The 22,090-nt window shown below is 38.4% G+C and overlaps 1 protein-coding gene across 3 annotated transcripts in view; it reads right to left on the bottom strand.

The window, feature by feature from the left end:
* Positions 1-22,090, bottom strand: part of LOC149543452 (lipase class 3 family protein) — a 240,940-nt gene that overhangs the window by 166,790 nt on the left and 52,060 nt on the right. For all 3 annotated transcript variants that reach the window (XM_089798250.1, XM_089798252.1, XM_089798251.1), the window contains exons 3-4: positions 16,495-16,714; positions 16,288-16,388 (exon numbers count right to left, since the gene is read on the bottom strand). In XM_089798250.1, the coding sequence (XP_089654376.1) occupies positions 16,288-16,388; positions 16,495-16,714 (321 nt within the window). The remainder of the gene's footprint in view (positions 1-16,287; positions 16,389-16,494; positions 16,715-22,090) is intronic.

Below are 22,090 nucleotides of genomic sequence, written 5' to 3'. Positions count from 1 at the left end.
TAAGGCTAGACCCTTCTTCTACCTCAGGCTCTGCAAGACCTAGGCAGGTGGAACTTAGATTCAATCAATACCGTACCAGTGCAAAACATATCCCTGAATCTATTTACTGCAGATGAAAACCCTTATATCTCCTAATAACTTATGCAGTAACAAAGAAGTGCAGTAGCAAATTACAACTCTATGAAATGCACAAGCTGAGTGAGGGTTAAACTGTTCTAGCTTTTCAACATAAAATGTAAAGATGATTTGAATTTGATTTGATTTTATGTGGGTGGGGAAAGTGGATGAAAACCAGATATGAACAACAAACTTATGATCCTGTAACAGATCAGTGCCTCATCCATTGGGCAATTCATGAATCTCCTTCATGCATTTTGGATATCTGATACTAATTCATATATTCAGATATATGATCTATCCATTCACCTTGTAAATAGACATCAATGTTCAACTTAAATCTCATTCTTACCTAATATCCTCCTCAATAAACTTGCAACCCTATTGAATCTTTGAAGCATTTATATAATTCCTTGAATTACAAGCAACAATGAAACAACATACAGCCTTAAGGGACTACACTTATGATCTAGGCTCTTTGTTCAAAGACCATAAAACATCACAGCTCAACTGAGAAAGGAGACAAGATTTAAACTGAAACTAAACACTTGTTGTTCCTTGTATTGATTTCCTTAAAACAATACATAAAAATGCATAAAATTAACTCACAAAGAACCTAATAAACCAGACTATACAATGAGCAAATGCTGTCATACAAGAGAGAAAATAGCAGGAATGAGAATCTGATGGGATGGTAAGGGGGCATCACAGCCAAAGCAAAAGCTTCATGGTTTGGAACCAGCACATCTCAAATATTCCACTCGTACTTCATCAATTCCAGGCCAGTTCTTCTAAATGCCTTCATTCCAGAGAAACTTTCCAAATTTTCCAACCCCTACAATGAATGAAAGAAAGAAAGATATAGCAAGAAGTGAATTCCCAGATCTATTATGCAACTGACATCTGTCCACTTGGAATTCAATCTTTTTCAGTTGCAAAACCTCCTTCCTCTTTCCACACATTGATCTAATTTGGTTTCATCATTGCTTTGTAACTGATTTGCAAAATATCTCTTTTTAAATGATGAAAACCTTTTGCAACCAAAATATTTGAAACCTTAATTCAACTGACTTGAAAGTCGTTACATTAGACCCCAAACTACATTTTCACCATCTTTTGCTCAAATTCAGGTCATTTCCATACCAGAAAATAGTTCTGAACTTCGACACCAGAATATTGTTTCAAATTAGGAATCTGAAAGAAAACCTCCTATACCTCGAACAGACTACGTCCTGTGCAGAAACTAACTTCATAATCAGAAAGTTCATCTTCTCACGATTTTGGCGATATATAACATCGCTATATTAGCCTCTCGGAGACCCCCTAAATCTAAATTCGAAAAATACCCCCTCTGCATGGATCTGTGACTGCACCTTTAAAAATTCAAAAATTTTACAAAAATTCTGAAGTATAAACTTTTGAATATATCTGTTTGCATTTAAAAGTGTTCGAACGTGCATAGATTTTTTATTTTAAAATAAGACATTTTAAAATAACAATTAAAATATTTTATTTTCATCTCCAAATGTGCCATCCCAATCAACCATGTTTTGACCCTTTTGCCACGTGGTAGAATCTTATTGGCCCGCCAACCTGCCACCAATCTGCCATATCATCCTTAGTCAGCACCACCAGCCCTGCCACGTCACCATGTGTCGGGACCTAGCATCCCGCTTACCTGCTTTCCTTAACCGGTAAGCATCTTTCTTTTGTTGGATTGCGCCATCCGTCGGATCATGACACGTGTCACGATCCTATGCTTCACATTTGAACCTGCACGTCTCACCACCTCATCGCACGAGTGGGACCCGTTGCCATGTGGCAGCTTCCCCAATTCCAGCAATATTTAAACTTCAAGCATTTTGTTTATGCAGGCGTGCGCCATCCACCCAATGTGGACACGTGGCATAATCTGGTGCCACCTCCGCCATGTCATCATTCTTGCATGTTTGTTTAAAATTTCTTTCACAATGACCTACCAGCTATCTTCCACGTTCATCATGCAAGGGACCCACGTTGCACATCCGGCTTCCAAAGGCCAAGGGTCCTTAAGACACAATGCTCAGTGTGTAAGTTTGTATTTAAACAACTAAAACTATCCTCCACGATGAATATGGGATAAAAGCCCAGCCTGTTTTCCTCTCTGTTCTCTATGATTGCTCCTCCTCTGCTGCCATGGTTTCTTTTCAAATGCAAATCTATGTGGGCACGCCAAAAAGAACACGGTGGCTCAACTGCTAAAAGCTCCCCAACGTGGGCTCTCAACTGGTGAGATCATTTTGATGGAGAAACACAAAGCATAGCACAGACCCATCTGCATTTACAAGGCACGTGGTCGGCTCAAACTGCTGGACCCCAACTTTCCGCATGGACAAATACTCTCGCCATTTTAAAATGTTTGGGTTCTACTCTATTTCGTGTTCTGCCTTCCTTCTTTGCTCATCAATATTAAAAATGGACTTAGAAAATATTAAGCCTACGCAACTTTATTTTTTCAAAATTTGGATACTATTTCATGCTCCCGAAAAAACATAACCAGACAAAGGGCAGGTCAGTCGCCAAGTATTCCTGTAAATTCAATGTTTAAGGTGTACAGTTGCTAAGATGGCCACAAAATTGGGAATCGATCATGAGAGTGATCAATTAACCTTTGCTTCAAAGGTATTTCGAAATTCAGCCCTGCCCTGCTGCATTACTTACGGCCCTCATCACTTATTTATGGCGTGATCTCCTTTAGCTACATCATCCACGAGATTCCTTGACTGCTACAGGCTAGTCTATTGCGTATGGATGCTGGGTAGTTTGCCTGCGTGGGAGCCTTCCTTAATTCGTGAGTTTTTCTTTTTAATTTGTTGTTGCGGCTTGATTTATGCATGAACCCTTGCTACTCACGTGTTCTCTCAAATGTGGGGCTCCATGTTTCTTACTGCGCATGAGCTGCTGCACCTTCCACGCGTGGATCTTCCCCTTTTGGTGCAGGTTTTTTTTTGTTGCTATGGTCGCTTCCTTGCAAGATTGCCATAAACTTCGTTGCTAGGGTTTCCTTCTTTCCAACACGGGTCTGTATCTTATGCTAGGTGACATTCATACTCCATTGGTCTTCATTATCAGCGTGGACTCCTTGTCAATGCATGGGTCATTGCTTCCACACACTACCTTCTACACATTTGACCTTTTCCTTTTGCTTAAAATGGACTTCTTTATGGCTTGCGTGAATGATCCTTTTAAATGCCGCTGGCTGCTCCTTTGTTTTTTTTTAAATGTGAGCTCTTTTTATATTTTCCTCGGTTCTGTTACAGATTTCAAATAAGCATGGGTCTTTGTATTAAACTCTACCCACAGCATTGCATATGAACGTAACACTACATATTGCAAGAATTTAGAATATGTATTGAATGGATTGAGTTCTCCATCTTCCTTTGTAGAAGTCAAAGATTCAAAACATCCCCATGAGAATATGATGTAGATTCTGAATACTAATGGTATGTCTTCCTTTGTTCTTTGACTTACCATCGTGTCGTCCCCTGCTCTTTTAAAAGCATGGATTCTTCATTGATGCTGTGGATTCTTTGAAACTACCTTGCTGCGGATTGAGAATCAAAAGGCCTTGCATAACCATGTATTACTTTTCTATTTCAGGAGGCTGTGCTAGTTGTAACTCACTTCTTGCAGATGACTTTGAAGGAAGCAAGACCTCTCTGTCCTTTTCCACATCATCAAATAGAACAATGACTTCTATTCATTCGATACACTCTTATGATCTCGAATCAACCCATCAATCTGGAACAATTAGTCGGACCACAAAGTGGGTCCGGCTAAAAAATTTTCGTTTTCGAACAACTAAAACCTCAAACTAATCCATCGATCACCTTAAACTGATTAGAATCAATTTTGATCACAAGATTGATCGTTAAAAACTCAATTTGTCACTTTCTGCCAACTGTTAAATTTGCGCTAGGAGGTTCGTTGACTGGCCTTAAAAACTGACCCAAACACTTGACTGAGCTGTGAAATCTGAGGCACTGACTCTTTGCTCCACATACTTTCACCCTGTCCAATCACGTCTCATGATGAATTCAGAGTCGAAAGATATTTGCTGTCAAAGTTGACCTCTCAAAATCACCTACAAATAAACATGTCAGAAAGCAATAAACTGGGTTCAGATTTGACTTGGAAAACTAGGCAAACTGACACTTGGGAAGACGAAAACTGGGACATTGGTTCTCTGTCATGAGGACAATATGAATCTGCGATTTGGGCTTATGACAAATAAATGGGCGAAAATGGCGAGCAGTCAAAGTGGGCTATGAAATGACCCTTAGTGTGATAATCACTAATGAAACAATACTAATTTTTCACAAATAATAAACTATTTAACAGATGAGCTAACTGTAACAGATTTAATAGATCATGATTGACACTATTAATATTCAGAACCAGTACTTCTTATTCCCAATAATAATCTTGTTTGAGAGAATAGCAATTTGGGTACAAAAATTGCAAAGGTTAAATGAATTATTTGTAACCCTTGATAACAAGAGAAATATTAACCCAAACCTTATATGAAATGCTGTTGAAGAAATTCCCCCTAAAACTGGTCCGGACTGGTCTGTTCTTATCTGTCCATGAAGTTCGCATCTCCTACCATGACCCGAAATTTGATACTCAGAATTTCGAATACTGAAGAAGCTCAGTCCCGTGAGTTGCTATTAACCCTTCACGAAATGCTGCCGGAAGTACTAAATCGGATTCAGAAGTTCGCCCTTATCCACACATCAGTACCCATTGTTTATCGCTAGAGGAAAACGGTGGTAGGACGGGCCTGGGGTCTCCTTTATCCGCCCACGGTCTGTTCCTCACTGTCTGCTCGCTCTGCGTTTTTAAATGCCAATTCGGTTATGGACCAAGCCGTCGGGGTGCAGATATAACCGAATATCACCAAGCCGTCGGGGTGCAGATCAACTCACTCGCAAATCCGACCAAGCATGGGAATTCAAACGTATTTCCAACCTCTTTCCAAATTCCTCCAAATTCGCCGTAATTAGCTGCTTCTTCTGATGTCAATGAATCACAAAATTTGGCATTAGCCACAGATCTCTAATCAAATGAGGTAACTGCACTGTCACCTCCAGCCATGCAATAATTCAGGCAATATTTCATACCCTCAAAATTGCTTATCAATGGGAGTTTTCGTTCCCAGAGATAACTTGAAGAATTTGCAGACCAATGACCACAAATTGCTCCAACTGGAATAGGAAATCAAATCCACAAAACCGCTTGTTCAAAAAGGGAGCCCTATGTCCTCTATTTATTCACTTCGCTGAGAAGTTTCTGGAAGTTTTCCGGAATCATCTTTTATGATGTAAAACTTTATAAAATTAAATAAATAACTTTATAAAGTTAGAGTACAACCTTAATTTAATATTAGAACGAGTAGGCCCCACTTACTCAATTATTATTCTTCGAGAGCAAAATTGTAATTATCGGAAGACAAAAAATGACCCTCTTCCCATAATCATTTGCCTACGAGAGTCGATGATAGGCAAATCCCCTGTTAAAGTTATGTCGCTAAAAAGGGGACATGACAGGCTACTTGGATTTGCAAGCTGGAAACAATGGCAGGAAAACGGAAACAATGGCAGGAAAACGATTTTTGCAAATGGAATTGACCTGGAAAAGTGTGCAGACAAATTCGTCATGATGTGAAAATTGGCACACTTATAGTATTTTCGGAAGACAACACAGTGGTACAATCCATTCGATCTAGGAGATCACAGATTTTAAGATATGACATCACGAACAGGGGTACTGATCAATCTGCAAATGCTGACACCGATAAAAAGATAGAAATTGCGTTTGGGATCGCGTTTGAAAACTGATCAAACGGATTCGTCATAAGTTGAAAATTGAAACATAACAAGTCTCTGACGTCTTGAATACAACGCAAAAGGAATTTCGACATTTTGGTCAACTGGGTCAAAGTTATAACTCGTCAAACAGGGCCTTCCAGAATTCTGAACAAGGTGCATAAGCATGAAAACAGTAAACTACCAACTTTGAGGGGTTCAAAACCTAGTCAAATGGACTCAAAACGACTCAAAATTTGAAACATTGGTTCTCAGGTATGGACACTAGACACTCCCAAAGTGGTGGGTCATGACACATTTCTGGGTGCGAGATATTCAATTGCAAACATGCCCTCCTGTGTTGTTTGATACTTGGGGTAAAATGCAGAATTGACATTGGCTCAAAACAGGGCTTCGCCAAATGACTCGAAATGTCAATTTAACTACATGGAACATGTGGACAAGCTAAATGGAAGGTGTTAGAAACATTAAACACCTTAGGGGCCTCAAAGGTACAGTCGGGTACACACATTTATGGGCACTCAAAGGGCTTGATTTGACTCAAAATTTCAAATAGACGCTCAAAATGAGAACGCAATTTTGAGCACCAACACCACCATCATGTCATAATGGATCGAAGATGCTCCTCATAAAATCCCAAAGATAGGGTTCCTACTATGAATAGCTTGTTTGATCAGCCCAAGCATGCTATAAAAGGTCTCATAAATCTCTCTGAGGTTAGGAAAGTCAGTATTCACATATCTAATGACCTACACAATAGGCTCAAAGGAGCAAATCTATCAGCAAGTGCCAAAAAGTTACAAGTGAGAAACATCTTAAATTTTAAAATTCATGATTCTTAAATAACAAAATCAGCAGATGCCAAAATCAAAAATAATTTTTAAAATCTACAATAACAATTTTATTACCTCATTAAGGACTACCAATTAGCATCAAAGATTATTTGCTTCACATTTCTTCCCTTCGGTGTGCTCAACTCATGCCATCTACCCAACTCTACACTAACCACCATGGATAGTAGACCCTCTTGGACCTCTAACATCCTTCTCGTCAAAATAAAGTAGCTAGCATATCTAGTCTCCACAGGTTTGACGTATTACTTCTTGGAAAATGTCCTCAAGAATGCAAGAGATGTGTGATAGCTGCGAATAAACATTTGCATGCCTCTAACCTCGAATACCATTTCCTTTATCCGATCAATTTTCCCGATGTTCTTCAAGGTATTATTCAATGCACTTATGCAACATGGGGTTCAAAAAATGTGCTTATAAGAACCCTCCAACATCAATCTAGCTAACTTACACATCTGAGTTGAATAAGTGACTACTTGCACATCATTAGCAAGTCCAACCTCTTCTACAACATCTTTACAAATCTGAAATTGGAAGGGTGTGTTTGTCTTTTCTAAAAAAATAAGAGCCTGCTATGCTAGTCACAATAATACAATGTTACACCAGTGCCGAGGTAAGTTGGGACGACGGGGCGCCGGTACAAATTTCCAAGACAGCAGTAAAATGGACCTCATTTTAGGGATGGCAAGGGGACGACCAAGGGACGACAGCAAAGGGAGGACAGGGAAGGGAGGGGTGTTCTATAGTATATATATAGAACTTGAAATGCTTGTTATGAAATGAAGTTTCAGTACAACATACCAAAATAAAATACTTAAACATAGAAAATTGCAACATGAACTAGAACTATTGAACATTAAACATAGTACCATATTACATACCCAATAATAACAATCAAAAATCATAATTCAAATAGAAATCCACGTACCCATTCCAACGACAGCATGGTTGCGGAATGGCGAAGGTGGGGATGCTCGGGTATGCAAGTACCTAGTGCGGGGACATCTTGGGAATGGGTACTCCAAGGTTTGGGAGGGGGTGCGAGTCCCCGTGTAACACTACAATAATATTGATAAGTGGTCAATGTTTCATATCAGCCCACCTATCCATGTCAATGGAGCCTCCATCCCTCAACCATGTGAGTGCTCTTTATCAAAAAGGGTGGTGCACAGTTTAGTTTCTCCAAGAGTACAGATGAGGAACAACAACATAGATATCTTTGCACATTTGTTTAAAATATGATAAACGTGACACATGGAATGGTATAGCATGAGAAGAAATAAATTTAACCATAGATGATTCAGCCACTTCTCGTGCTTGCAAATTAAACAAATCAAAAACATTTTTCTCATTTAGTTTTCTTAGCTTTTCCTTTAGTGGACATGGGTGTGAGTGAGCATGGCATTTTCTTCCTATGAGAAGGATGAATCAAAGACAAACTAGCTTGCACATTCTCTATTGAAGTCCTTGATTTTAATGTTGCCTCCCCTTCTATGTGCAATCTAGTTGCCTCGAGATTTTGTTTTGAACTTTTTGCAACCTTCCACCCCTCAACCACCTATCCACAAAATCTGGCAACAAGCTCTACTATAACCATCAAAATGATGTTTGTGGCAAAATTGGCAACTCTCATTCCCTAATACACTCAAAAAAAATTTCCTTGTCTTTATCAAGTTTTGTAGCAAATTGTAAGAGAGGTTGAATAAGATTAAATAGGCTTTTTAAAAACTTTTTGAGGGTTTTGGAATGGCACAAATACAAGTTAAAAGGTTGTTGCCTCTACTACATTCACATTAGTTGAAGACCCCCTATGGCTGCCCTCGTACTAGGTCTTTTACTTTGAGATGTTTGAGTTTCTTCCATTACAACATCGATGCCATCACTACTCCCCCCGCTCTTACTATTGATTACGATTATCAAATGTAAAATAATGTTACAAATTCAAAAAAAAAAAAATTCACTCACAATGCCCTCCCTATGTGTTGCAAAATAAATGGAAAATGAAAAAAAATAGACACAAACAAATGGAAAATGAAAAACATGCCTGAAATGAAGAAGATTTGATGGCAAAACCTCCTCTTGCAACTCCAAAAACCTCCTCACTCATTATTGCTCTTCACTTCATCTTGGCAAATGATGAAATGGATAAGTATTTGACTTTTTGGTGTTTAATCTTCTCAAATAGGGTTTTTATTATTTTATTACATTTTTCCCATGTGGGGCCCACCAAAAGGAGGAAATAATTAAACAATGTTTTTTCCCATGTTCTAATGCCACTTTAAGTGGTTGTGTTGTTGGGGGCGGGAATCTATCTCAAGGACAAATGAAGGATGTCAAGGTCATCTTGGTACAAATTTCCCTACCATCATCCCCTATTACCTTCAAAATGGTGTTTCAAGGACAATCCCCTTTTTGACCCTTTTCAAAATGCCACTAGGTACAGCAAAATGTTGCCCCATACAATCTCTAGGATAGGGGCAGGCTTAAAAGCTTAGGAGACACATCGCCATGGAGCCTAGATTTACTCCACATGAAATTAAATCAAATCCACAAAAGAAAATAAAAAATATAAAGTACACTTCCCATCATCCAAAGATCCTACATAGTCTGCATAAATGTACCATACTATACTTTACCTTAAATGTATTTGAAAACAAACTTTGCTTATTTCTAGGGTGGAACCCTCGGTGTAGTTGGCATACAATGCCTTTATTATGTGTTGTTAATTATCCAATGATGTATTAATTGTTTGTGGAAATTTGTTTAGTTATTGGAGTTTCTTAATAGATGGTTGTGTTCTCATTACAACTATCAAGTCCTTTAAATCAACTTGCCACCATCAAGCAAAGGAATCTAATCCTTGGTTGACTATCTTAGATCTATTTATGATAGTAACACAAGGACACATCCACGTTTCAGAGATGAGGACACATTGGGGACTTGGGGACTTTGTTCCCCCGTCCACAGCAACGTCACCAGATTCCACCACCTCCACTGAGGATGGGGGACTTCTCGATGTTGTCTATTTGTCAATTCTACTATTTATGTTCAATATTTGATGTTCCAATTCAATGCAATGTTCAAGTATTTACTCTTTTATTGCATTACATCTTTTCATAACTAACATTTTAACTACCATATGTACAGTATATACAACCCCTCCTATCCCATGCCATCGTCCCCCACTGTCCCCAAATTAAGGCTCCTTTGTGTAATGTCCCCTTTTTGGGACGTTAGGAAATTTAAAGATATATTCACATAATATTAAAATTGACTATGAGAGCATAAATTAAATAAATTAAATTTATAAAAGGTCAATTTAATATTATAAAGTGGGCTAAAAGTGACAAGGAAAGATAACATGAAAAGATAAGGAGTTGAAGAGTTGCAGCTTTGAGGATTAAAAGGAAAGCCTCATTCATTCAGACATATGTTGTTGGATATGGAATTGGTTTGAAATTTTCTCTTGCAGAAAATTAGGAAGCTTCAGCTTCAGCTTCAGCTGCTTGGAGGACAAAAACCCACAAGCCAGGAGATGGTGGACGAAAATCCATCGTATTGGAGACATCATTCCAAGTGTCTCACTTGTGCTTACATTGTATTCTAGTTTTAGTGTTTCCAATCTAACTGTATTTCAATTTTAGGATTGGAATTAGTCATTATCCATGTTATTGTATTGCTGATGTACAATGCAATAACAAATGCTGGTGTTTTTGGAATGAGTATTTGCTGGTTATACATTGATTTATGGTGCTGGTTATAACTGGCTATTTGCTGGAAATTATGATATAAATTTCTGTTTATGAATCTGAAATAATTTGAGGAAAAAGCTGGGTGTAATATTCATAGGGGATATTATAGTAGTGTCAGAGCTGTTTTTCCTGCCAGCCTGTGAAGTTTAATTCAAAGGCAAATTTATAATGACAAACAGCCAAAGTGCTGAAGTCATGAATGGTTGTAGCAAATTGCATATTTAACACTTCAAGAAATATTTTATGACTTAGGAAGCCGGTGGTCTAGTATTATGGTGAATTTATCAAAGTAAGCATTATTTTATGAGTTCTTCAATATTGGCAATGTATTGAAACATTATTAAGGAGCCTGTCAGGGCTTCAAAGATATGTGGGGAACCTCAATATTTTAAAGGGGTGTGCGATTTTGTGTATTAAGCCTCTGTGCAGATATTTGTTGGGTCATAGAAGCAGGCTTTTTGATAACATCTTCAGCTGGGAGTCTGAGAAAGGATACAAAAGAATTACGGGACCCAGTGTGATTGAGGACTTAGTCTTTACTATGGCCATAGACACAGACAACCTGATTAGTATTGCCAGATGTCTTTGAAGTTATTTATATTGGAGCTGCTGAGGATTTTCTGGGCCTATCTTCTTTGCCATCCAAGAGTAACAAAATTGGTCGTAGTGGCCGAATAGTGCAGCCGATGTATTAAATATGTGTGTAGAGTTTTGGCCCAAGCAGTGATTTAGTCGGGTTTCACCGTAATCCGATTGGAAATTTTCTTTTTGATTGTCGTGGGAAAGAAAGAAAAAATTATCATTTTTCAAACAAGAAAATTGTTTTTCCTTTCAGTCCGAAAGGGACTCGACGACAGTATTAAAAAATTGTGATTCTTTATTTTTGGAGAGACGTTTCATATTCTAGAGTTGTTACAAAAGATTGCTTGTTTCTGACTTCAATATCCATAGAAGTTACCATCAGAAGGAGCCTTTTTTTTCACGGGAAACAAATTGTTGTTGTCTGACAATAGCAAAGTTGGGGACTGGAACTGAGAGGTATGTGTTGAAGAATAAGAAGTTTGAAGCCTTCAAGTAAGACATAATTGGTCAGTTTCACCTATAGGGAATGACAAATATAGTAGGACTTATTAGTTGAGAAAAAACTTTCATATTATTGTTAGATAGAAGTGAATATACGAGCTATGAAGTTCCTAAACGAAGGAAGAATTGAAGGTCATTTCTTCTTGGAGTAAGTAAACAAGAAACTCTATTGTTACATATAGTGTTGGGGAGTTGTTGAAATTAGAAGTAATGTTTCTATCGTGAATAGGAATCAACATTCTGGGCATAGATGGTATTTGAAGGTGTCAAAATATTCAGGTATGGAATGCTACCTGTCACATTGGGCTTAGGAGAAGTGTAGGTGTGGAAGTAATATTTGACTGGTGATAAGAAGCTAAACGTGAAGAATTTTATGCAAGTAGAGTCTGAAACAGTAACGCTGAGTGCAAGTGGAGCCAAAAAATTTATCATTATAAGATGGTTCTTTTGTAACAGTCACTACAATTCCAACCTAGAAGTAGGAAAAATTTGACGCTGCATTGGTTGGAATTTCAAAGGTGGGTATTAGTAACATTCGATGTGACCTGTCAAAAAACCAGTGAGCCAAGAAGGTGAACCAGTGGGTTGTTTCATTGCAATGACATATGGATACAAAGCGTTTTATACAAAGAAAAAGCTTAGTGTGAATCAAAGATAGTGAACAAGGAGCTTGCAAGTCTGTGTCGTTAGTAGCCAGTTGGATTGTGGACGGGTACCATTGTTTGAGAATCTGGATGATCGTTTGTTGAATGCAATGTGAAGATTTTACCATATATTGTTGTAACTTGTCTCAAGAAATATATTCATTATGCACGGCTATTGAACCTTTCTGTCACACAAAGCTGCTGGATTGTTGAATTGATAAAAGTTTGGCAGTAAAGAATTGATAGGACTGTTGGCAGTGAATAATAATAGCAGGCCTGGTTGATTTCTTGGCATAGTATTTCGGAGTGACTTATTGTTTCATGGAAAACTCTTTTCCAAGTATTTAAAGAATCATAGCTAGCCATTGCCGTGAGTTCTAAGGGAATAAAGTAATTTTCCAATTTCTTTGAAAGGAAGCAAGCGAATAAACTAGCCAGGCTTTGTCTAGAGGCGATGCAAATTAGGAAATCTTTTTCAATTTGGTGACTACAATGACTGGTTGTGGTTGAAGTTGAACGCAGTGATTATCTTTAAGCAATCTAAGGATTACCTATTGAAGAAGACTACGTAACTAAAAGAGCTAAGCTGAAAAATGTGCACAAGAGTATTTGAACAGAATTAAGCAAAACAAGTTGAGGATTTTCACATAGCCAAGACTGCAAGAAAAGAACCAAAGCATCTTAATCAAAACTCCCTTGTAAAAAAGTTCTAGGCATTAAAATTGATTGAACGAAAAAAATATGAGAACTCAACTAAAAAGATACTTCAATTATTGCTAGGACATTGGTATGCATCGATGGATAATGTTAATAGAACGCTAATAGTTAGAACATCTGCCATCTACCTTATGAGATTGCAGTAGCTTGGTTTATGCCATCTACCTTATGAGATCACAGTAGCTTGGTTTATGCCGATCGCTAAACTAAGTGTAGTAAAGTCACGAAGACATTCATTATCTCTTGTATTTTAGAAGTATAATAGCTTACTAAATCATTTTTCTCTTTGTAGTTTGTTTGGTTGGAAGAAGTTGAAGTAGTTGTTATTCATTGATTAAATAGCATAAATCCCTTTGTGATACCTAACATGTCACATCATTGTATATAAGTGAAAGTCCACAATAAGAAGGAACCTTAAGGTTGTCTCATTTGATAACACAATACATATATATTGTTTAGCATATGACCATCCTTATTCAAGAAAGAGTTGGAGATTCGATGTATCATTTGGAATACTAAGTTTTTGATTATGTACATTGTAATCACATGAAACTCACATCAACAGGCATGATCATCTTCCAACTTTCCAAGAATTCAAGACGAAAAATATCTCCCTCTTGTGAAACTTCTTCCACTCATGCTCGTCCACCTTCAAATGCCATCTTCACAACCTCTAGATTCCTGATTGATTCTCTTTCAAGTGTGTGAGGTGGTGCAAATGTTTGATCTATATGAGAATCATCAATGCTTGATGTATTCTTTTAGCCGTCCATTTTTTTCTTTGTATTACTTTTTCTTTCCAGCTTCCTTACTCTTTGCTCCTAAACTTGAATAGCTCCATGAGCATCCTCAATCTTTTGTTTCTTTGTGGTGGTTCCCATATCATGCTTTTTATTATCATGATCTTGAGGAAGAATATCTTCCTTCGTCTTGTCACCCCTTGGAATGGCAATTTGCACCTTGTGAGCACCCAGTTCATCTCTAATAACCTTTGTTAATCTCTTTGCTGGGCTGATTTTATTTTCTTTCTCAACATTTTCTATAATACTGCCAACTACCTCTTTAATCAAGAGTTCCTTTGTAATACATCTCAACAAAGGTGTTGTACATTCTCCCAAGTCCATATTTGACTCTTCATTAACTTTGTCTTCGTTTCTTTGGCCCTCATTACTTCCTTAATTTCCAACTAGTTCTTGGCTGAATCTTCATAGGATTTTCACTTTAAGGGCCAACTTCACCCTCTTTAAGAGTCTACAGTATTTGACTCTCATCTTCCTATCATCTTTGTTGACAAGGACTCACTTCTTGCCGATTTGAATAAATGCAGAATATCCAAAACTTTTGCTAATGTTAGCCTTTGACTCAACAATAAACTAATGGTGTACCACTTTTTCCTTGGTTGGCAGTCTTTTCTTGTTTAGAAATGACACTTTCTTTTGATGGAGGGTCGGTCGCTTTTTTAATTCTTAATTGGAGGATCTTCAATCATTATTCATTTTTACATTGTAACCTTCATTTATGAAATTTTACAATTATTCTTTCTTTCTTTCTGCTTTCACCCTTTTGCCTCTCACTAGCCTTTCTTGGGTGATTCATCTTCAATTTCCTCAACCTCTTTCATCTTTTCATAGGTTAATGGGGTTCCTCTTCTAACTAAGCTTGCCATCTTTCTACCCAACCATTCTTGGGTGAAAAGAGAAACTAGTATCATCAAAGTTTCCAAATTGATCTCATTCTTATCCACCCAATCATTCTAATTAGTGGCCTTTTGTTGATTCAAAAGCCTTTCTAATGAGTCTATCATCTTCCTACAATTGGTCAGGTACCTGAGTTTTCTTCAATTTGTATTCTTTGATGATGTCCATGATCAATCTTGAAAACATCCTCCTCCTACCTCAAAATCATCAACTCCATTGCCTACTAGTCTTCTAAATGTGGGCCATGTTTGAGCCTATTTCAATAGGCCATCATGATTTCCTTGTCCAGATCACCCTATTGCTTCATAGGATCCCAAGGCATAGTATTCAAGTTCTTTTACGTTGCCTCTATGGCTGGAAGGAACTAACGATGTTCATCTCTAACTTGAAGTGAAAATGTGACCTCTTATTTGTGCTTGTTCTTCTGAATTATGTCATAGGTGATCAATTTGATTGCCACCTCCATCAATACTAGAATGTTGGTCGGATACCTTGGAAGTCTCTTTGGGCAACATGTACTTCCCACCACTCTAATATCTGTAAACTTTAGAACATGAACCATACTTCTTGATGAATTTATTCGCTTCATCAAACAACCTCTTAAGAGAAGTCTTTAGGAAAAGACTCACAATCTTTATAGCAAATGAGTCATTGAATATTTTGACATGCTTGTTGTAGAGATGCAATTATGGGTAGCACTCATGTACTAGATATTGCCATGTGTTTGTTCTAACCTGACCAAACTAACACAATCCTGAATACCTAAACATCATTGCTATAATGTAGAACAAATATGAACCCATGAATAGTGTTCTTGTTGATTCCAGCATTCTCAATTGAAGATCTAGTTTATCACTAATAATCTTGGCCTAGTCATTTCTCCACTTGAAATATTGTCTATCAAATAGAACATCTGTCATTTGAAAACCCTCCTTGATGAATCCTTGTCACGCTACTCAACATAACAGTGAGATCACTATAATACCAGTTTGCAAAGGAATATTAAAAATCAGTGCACAATGAGCAAATGATTAAGGAGCCATTGTGACATCTATGGTGGAGAAACAAAATATGTGCAGAACCAAGCAATCACAGCTGACTAACTTCTTTACAACCAACTAGCTCCCTTACAACCAATATTGCATAATTATAGTATTGTAATATAAGTGTTGTAAATAGATGCTAGTTTACATTCTACAAGACATATGAGTTGAAAACACCTTTACATCCAACCTCTAATTTCTGTTCTTAACATAATGCAGTAAAGCTTGCTCAGGATTAGAGAATCATTGCTTCAATATAGAAATGGCGTACACAAGAAAGGTTAGATACATTATATCTTTTGCATTGGAAAATTTTCATAATCAGAGTTATCTAATTGTTTCTGTTATTCTAAATTGAAAATACCTACCAACAGTATACCATGTCTCTATTTAGCATACATTTTGGTACTTCTAAAGCAGTTTTGCTAACACATTGTGTATTCACTCAAAAACAATAATATATAGATACACAGAAAAACATTATGAGTATTGCATGAATCAGATTAAAGATGTTGCCTGCAAGAAACTCTAGATGGCCAGCACCAGCTGCACGGTATGCAACAAGGTCTCCCAAAAGTCCAGCAACAGAGTCAACTTCATCAGCCTCCAAAATGCTCCTGTAAATTTTGCAAACAGACTGGGACAAGGTTAGGCAAAAGAAAGCACGTGACAAAATATAATGTAAGCCACCAAGAAACAAAGAAGGGGCATAAAATAACATACAAATATTGAGCCCTTCCAAGGCAGCACAATACTTCTCGAATCCCATGATCAAACATTTCACGGTAATGAGCTTTCCATGCTCCATCATGCCTCGCATAAAAAGATCTCCATGCTAGAACATCTGATCCAGCACAGCATTGTGCAATTACCAATATCCACGACACAATCGCAAGGCCAACAACTAGAATCTGCTTCCAAACAGCACCATGGTCACCTTGACCTGTAGTAATAATGATCTACAGGCTTCAAACTCGAGAACAATTGTTTCAAAGATACATTTCAAAAAGCATTGTTTTGCCATATCAATATATGCACTATTCCAAGATATCATAAATGATAACTATATATTATCAGATTCTAAAAGTACTCTTAAGATCACACTGTAAAAAGACTATACCCACATGTACAAGATGATTTGAAGAGGGTATTAAGCAGCTTAATTTAAGCACTTTCTAGTTGACTATTAGTACCACAATAAGGATGACTCGCAAGTTTGCTTGGTATATCAATTCCTTCAGAACAAAATCATGCCCTGAACTCATCTCACTCAATAACCCTAACAAACTTTAATGTAAGAGCATGTTGTGGAAGCCCTGCACTCAATGAGTCTTAAACCAGATGGAAACAATCAATAAGCCAAATTAGATTGGAGGAAACTGAGCATACACATTGATTTCTTGTAACTTAGTCTTTTTGTGATGTCTGACAGCATACCAAGCACAAAGTCATTAAAATGAGCACATATTCACACATCGTCCTAGAGATAGTGACCACAAAATTCACTGACATGAGTATTGCTCAATACATTTTTCTCCAAAACAAAATTCAATAAACCCTGAAACAAATTTATCCACTCTTATCACTTAGTTTAACTTGCTTCTGTATCAAAAGATGGTCTAATGAACCAAATGGGCTTTATGTTATGATTTCCCTTAATTGCAAATAAATCAATACTGAAGGATATGGTATTAAATGCCTCTACTAATTAAAAGATTGAAAAGAAGAATTCACTCAAATCTGCACTAAAAAGCAGAAGTGAATACAAAAGATAAGCAAGGGAAGATGAGAGATAAGATAAGATCAGATTTTATGTCCAACAAGAGATCACAAAGGGGGTCTAGGGGACTAAAAGCATACAAATAGGGCAACCACCAAAAATAGGAGCAGCAAATAGTTTCGGGGAGCAGAAAGCAAAAGAATCTAAGAGGGAAGGCTAGAGATACTTCCAAGGCAGGAAGAACCATCACTAAAGGATACAGTTTAGGGTGAGCAAGAGCCCCAGACTGTCTCAAGGTACCACTAGAAGTGGAGTGTGGTTGTCAAGTATACCCACTACAGGGTCTCACAAATCTGGTGTGACTTGAGGTAGGACTCTTGAGCGGCTGCTTTGTGCCCCGGGCCGATGACATGGGTGAGAAAAAGGAGGTGATAATCTGCTTTGAAGCCTAGCTTGAACGAAACAAGAGCTACAAAGTGTGGTCACGAAGTTGTGTGGTCTCCCAGAGGTAAAGTGCAAGGCACCACTGGTTGGTGTATCTAAAGAAAGTTGAAAGGGATTTGCACTCTCTAAACAAGCAATAAACCTCGTTGTGACTCGTAGTAGATGGGACAACGGAAAATGAAGTGAGTCTTTGTTTCTACCTCCGCCAAGGCACAAAGGCGGCATATCCAGTCAGCTCTATTGATATGATGGTAAGTCTGAATCTGAAGCTAGTGAGAACCAACTCTAAACAAACCCAAAGAAATACGAAAGGCATGACTCCAGCACTAAGTCAAGTAAAAGGGGCGCACAATAACCCCATCCTAAATGTCCATGCCGTGCTTAACATAGGCCATCCTTGGACGTTACTCCAAGTCGTGATAATGAACTACCTATAAATATCAAGTCTATCGTGCCTGTTCAACTCTTGCTGAGAGGGAAGGAGGTGAATGAGAGTATCTGGTGAGAAATGAAAGGGAGGGAGATGATCAATCCCAATTTTAATCAAACTCAGCAAAGCAAGGGCATGGGTGTACCAACAACAGGCTCTGGCAACTAGTTCAAGACCAGTAATAGCAACGGATGAGAAATAAACTAGGCAGGAGTATCTATGATGACCATCAATCGAATCTACAAATACTTGAAGACGCTAAAGGAACCAAACCAGATCAAAGATGGCCACCAACCTGAAAGGATAGGCTCCTTACTCACCAAGTATAATGTCATGGGGAGTAGACAAATAACATCTAATGATAAGATGAAGGAGAAGGGTCTGAACATGCTCAACTGAAGCCCAATTAGAATTCAGGAGAGAGGGGCCCCACACAACAGATTCATATAACATGATTACCCTGACTAAGGAGTCCAGGAGGGACAACTTGGACGTAGTGTCCTAAAAGAGATCACTGAAGCATTGTCTCTCCAACATGGCCAGGGATCCCAACCCCTTGTTAACCCTAGGCTACATAGAAGGTCTCAAAAATGAAACAAGGCCTGGAGAACTTAAACCCAAGGTAGGTGTAGAAAGATGTAATCTCAATCTCAAGGCCCTAAAAATAGAAGTAGAGATGAGAAGTCCTCAAGAAGTTGAAGACATAACTAGGGTCTTGCCCAAGTTCACTAACTGCCACAAGTAACAAAAGGAGGTCAACCCATCAAGAAGTCGTTGAATACCCTTTGAAAAGGAGGCCAAAAGAACCACATTGTCGGCAAAAAGGAGAATGAAAATCAAAACCTGGTGCAATAAACCATCATCGGGAAGCGAGAAATCTCTGAGGAAAGCCTCAAGCTCATCAATGTAAATGTTGAACAAGGTGGGAGAGAGGGCAACCTCGCCTCACTCCGATGGTGCTCTGATTTGGATCAGAGAATCCCTCTGGAATCCTAAACCAACCCACCACATCTCATACTCTCTCATAATAGTCGTCAATAAAGTCTCGGAGATCCCAATGTCTCTAAGCCATTGAAAAAGCACCACCTAAGGGATAGAATCAAATGCTTTCCAAAAGTCCACAAAACAACAATAGACTTTCGTCGAGTGACATCGAGCCTCATTAATGACAATTTGACAATGTCAACCTATAGTCAATGGAAATCAGCACAAAAACCAACCTGCACCCTCGCATGACAATGTCTCCTACCAAGCTCTCTGGATAAAGTGTTTAGCGCAATGGCGTAATGTTTGGCAAAAGTATGCCCAGTCATTATGGTCCTACAATTGCTAGGATTCAAAGTCGACCCGACCTTATGGATCAATTAGATAATGTGCCTCCACCAGGGATCAAGAAAACCAATGCAAACCACTCTATTAAAGAGAACAAAGAGGAAGGAACCCAAAAGTGAGATACCAAGCTTGAAGAGTTCCACCCGGAACCCTTCCTCATCCATCGTCCTACTGCAGCTCACAAATCTAATCGTCTCACAAATGTTAGAGGAAGTGAAAAGATGGCAGTGAGGCAAAGGGGTGAGGTGCAGAGAGGGTTGGTTGAAAATGTCAAAAAGAGTGGAGGTATGAGAAACAAGGGAGCCGTAGTCCAAGATGGAGGTCATAGGACGATGGCAAGGGAACAAAGTGCACCAGAAGAACTTGGGGGAATGCAAGAGCGAAGCACAAAGGGATCTGCACTACAACGCAAAGTATATTCGCTTCTTGTGGCAAAGAAAGCAGTGGTAAGAGAGTCTCAACTCGATGAAGGAGGGGGAGTGAGCGGTGAAGGCCGAACTCACAGAGTGGTGGAAAGACTTATAGCCATCGTCAAAACACTAGTTCATAGGACATGTACTCCTGCACTTGGGACTAAGAGGACCGGAAGTGGTGCGATAAGGGATAAAGAGGTGAGTAAACTCCCAAATCGCAACAGCCCAGTGAATTGAACATTAAGAAGCATTCCCATACTTGGTGAAGGAAGTCAGGGGGAAAAGCCATCTAAGATAAGAGGTCAAGAGGGCATGGTCACTCTTAGGGAAATGGAAGGAGGTATAGGCGCGAGTCACCACAAAAGAGGGATGATTTAGGAAAACTCTAATGGAAAAGTTGAGGAGGGTGTGATCAACTAAGGGGAGGCAACAGATGGTGAAGCAACTGTCGGAGGGAATGGAGGCACAAGCGAGAGCATAGTCCATGAAACTCACGCCACCGTAATGGGGCCAACAAGTGAAGAGCCCAAAATCAAGGAAACAATAGAGCCCATTCAAAATCACCAAGGCTAGAGAAGGTGGTGACCATAGCTCGAAAGAAGCCTGCGACTATCTTGGGAGAAGAAATGAAGGCCCAAGTTGGCAAGATCAGTATCAAAAGTACAAATCGAATCAAACTTGCAATCATGAAGGGGAGGCTAAAGATCTCTAGTTTGTGCATTAAAGTCCACCAAAATGATGATGTCACCCATGGTCCCCATCTTCAGTATTGTGCATATCCTAGCGAAAGGAGGCTGGTGGAAAGTAATAGACAGCGTTGAAGATGTCCCTGTGATGCTAAACAGTACAGCCACTAATCCACAGGAATATAGCTAAGTTGTTAGAGTGAAGTACAGAGGTAGCATTGAAGTGAGTCTCTAACCAAACAGGCAAAACCACCTGACCCTCTAACCTCGCCAAAGATCCTGACCTTGTCTCTAAAAATAAAAAGCCACTGGTACCTAGCAAACCCAAGAAGAGGACAAACATGACTCTCATGAGTCTCAGTAATGACTAAAATATCAACGGGGCCAACCGCATCCTAAAAAAGACCTTATAAGGACCATATCGTGTCATTGACATTCCAAATGTTGACAAGCAAAGTACTAATGATAAGCTCCCTTCTATTTGTTGGAGTTTGAGCCCAAAAATTAAGGTGAATAGAAATAAAAGGAGCCAAAATAGATGCAAAAGACCCACAGAAATATCCTAGGAAAACCTTTCTAGCATGAAAGAATAAACCCAGCCACACAACAAAAGATCACTTTATTGATAATAAAAATTCAAGTGTACATTGTCTTTCGCTTGAAGCAATATACAACATAAAGAGAGACTCTTCACATTCCAACTAAAGGTCTCTTCAATTTCTTAAACATAATTCTATTACAAATACAACTCATCGTATTTCCATGCCTTAATGCATGTTGAATGACACGTCTTTATATTTAATATTACAATTTAATTATGTTTCCTTTTCAGTTGAAGGTGATCATAATAGTATTAACGCCCAGAGATAAAGACCTCTATTGCAGCTACAAACTCCAACACTCTCTCTTAGCTAGAGAGAGATCTTTAGCTGAACAAACACACAAGGATGCAACCAAAATGTCAATAATAAAATCTAATCACATAGATCCTATAAAATTCATGGAATCACTCAACATGAAAACCCTACAAGAAACACAACCAGCTTTCATTATATTGTCTTTGAATCTCTCAACGTGACAGTAAGAGAACAATTTACTCATTGTTAAAAATCATGGAATCACTCCACATGATAGACTTGTAAGAATCACAACTAAGTCTTTAATCACGGACTCTCTCAAAGTAAACAATTGTGGAATCTCTCAACATGATATCTAACTCCGATCACAGGATCTCTCATCATGATGTCATCATGGACTCTCTCAACATGATGTTCACTTCCCACAGTGAAAGAGT

Source organism: Cupressus sempervirens, chromosome 8 (assembly GCF_028749045.1).
Source record: "Cupressus sempervirens isolate cs-2001-9-10 chromosome 8, ASM2874904v1, whole genome shotgun sequence".
NCBI classification, from domain to species: domain Eukaryota; kingdom Viridiplantae; phylum Streptophyta; class Pinopsida; order Cupressales; family Cupressaceae; genus Cupressus; species Cupressus sempervirens.
Note: the sequence above shows the minus strand (reverse complement) of the source record. Positions and strands in the feature narration are given on the sequence as shown.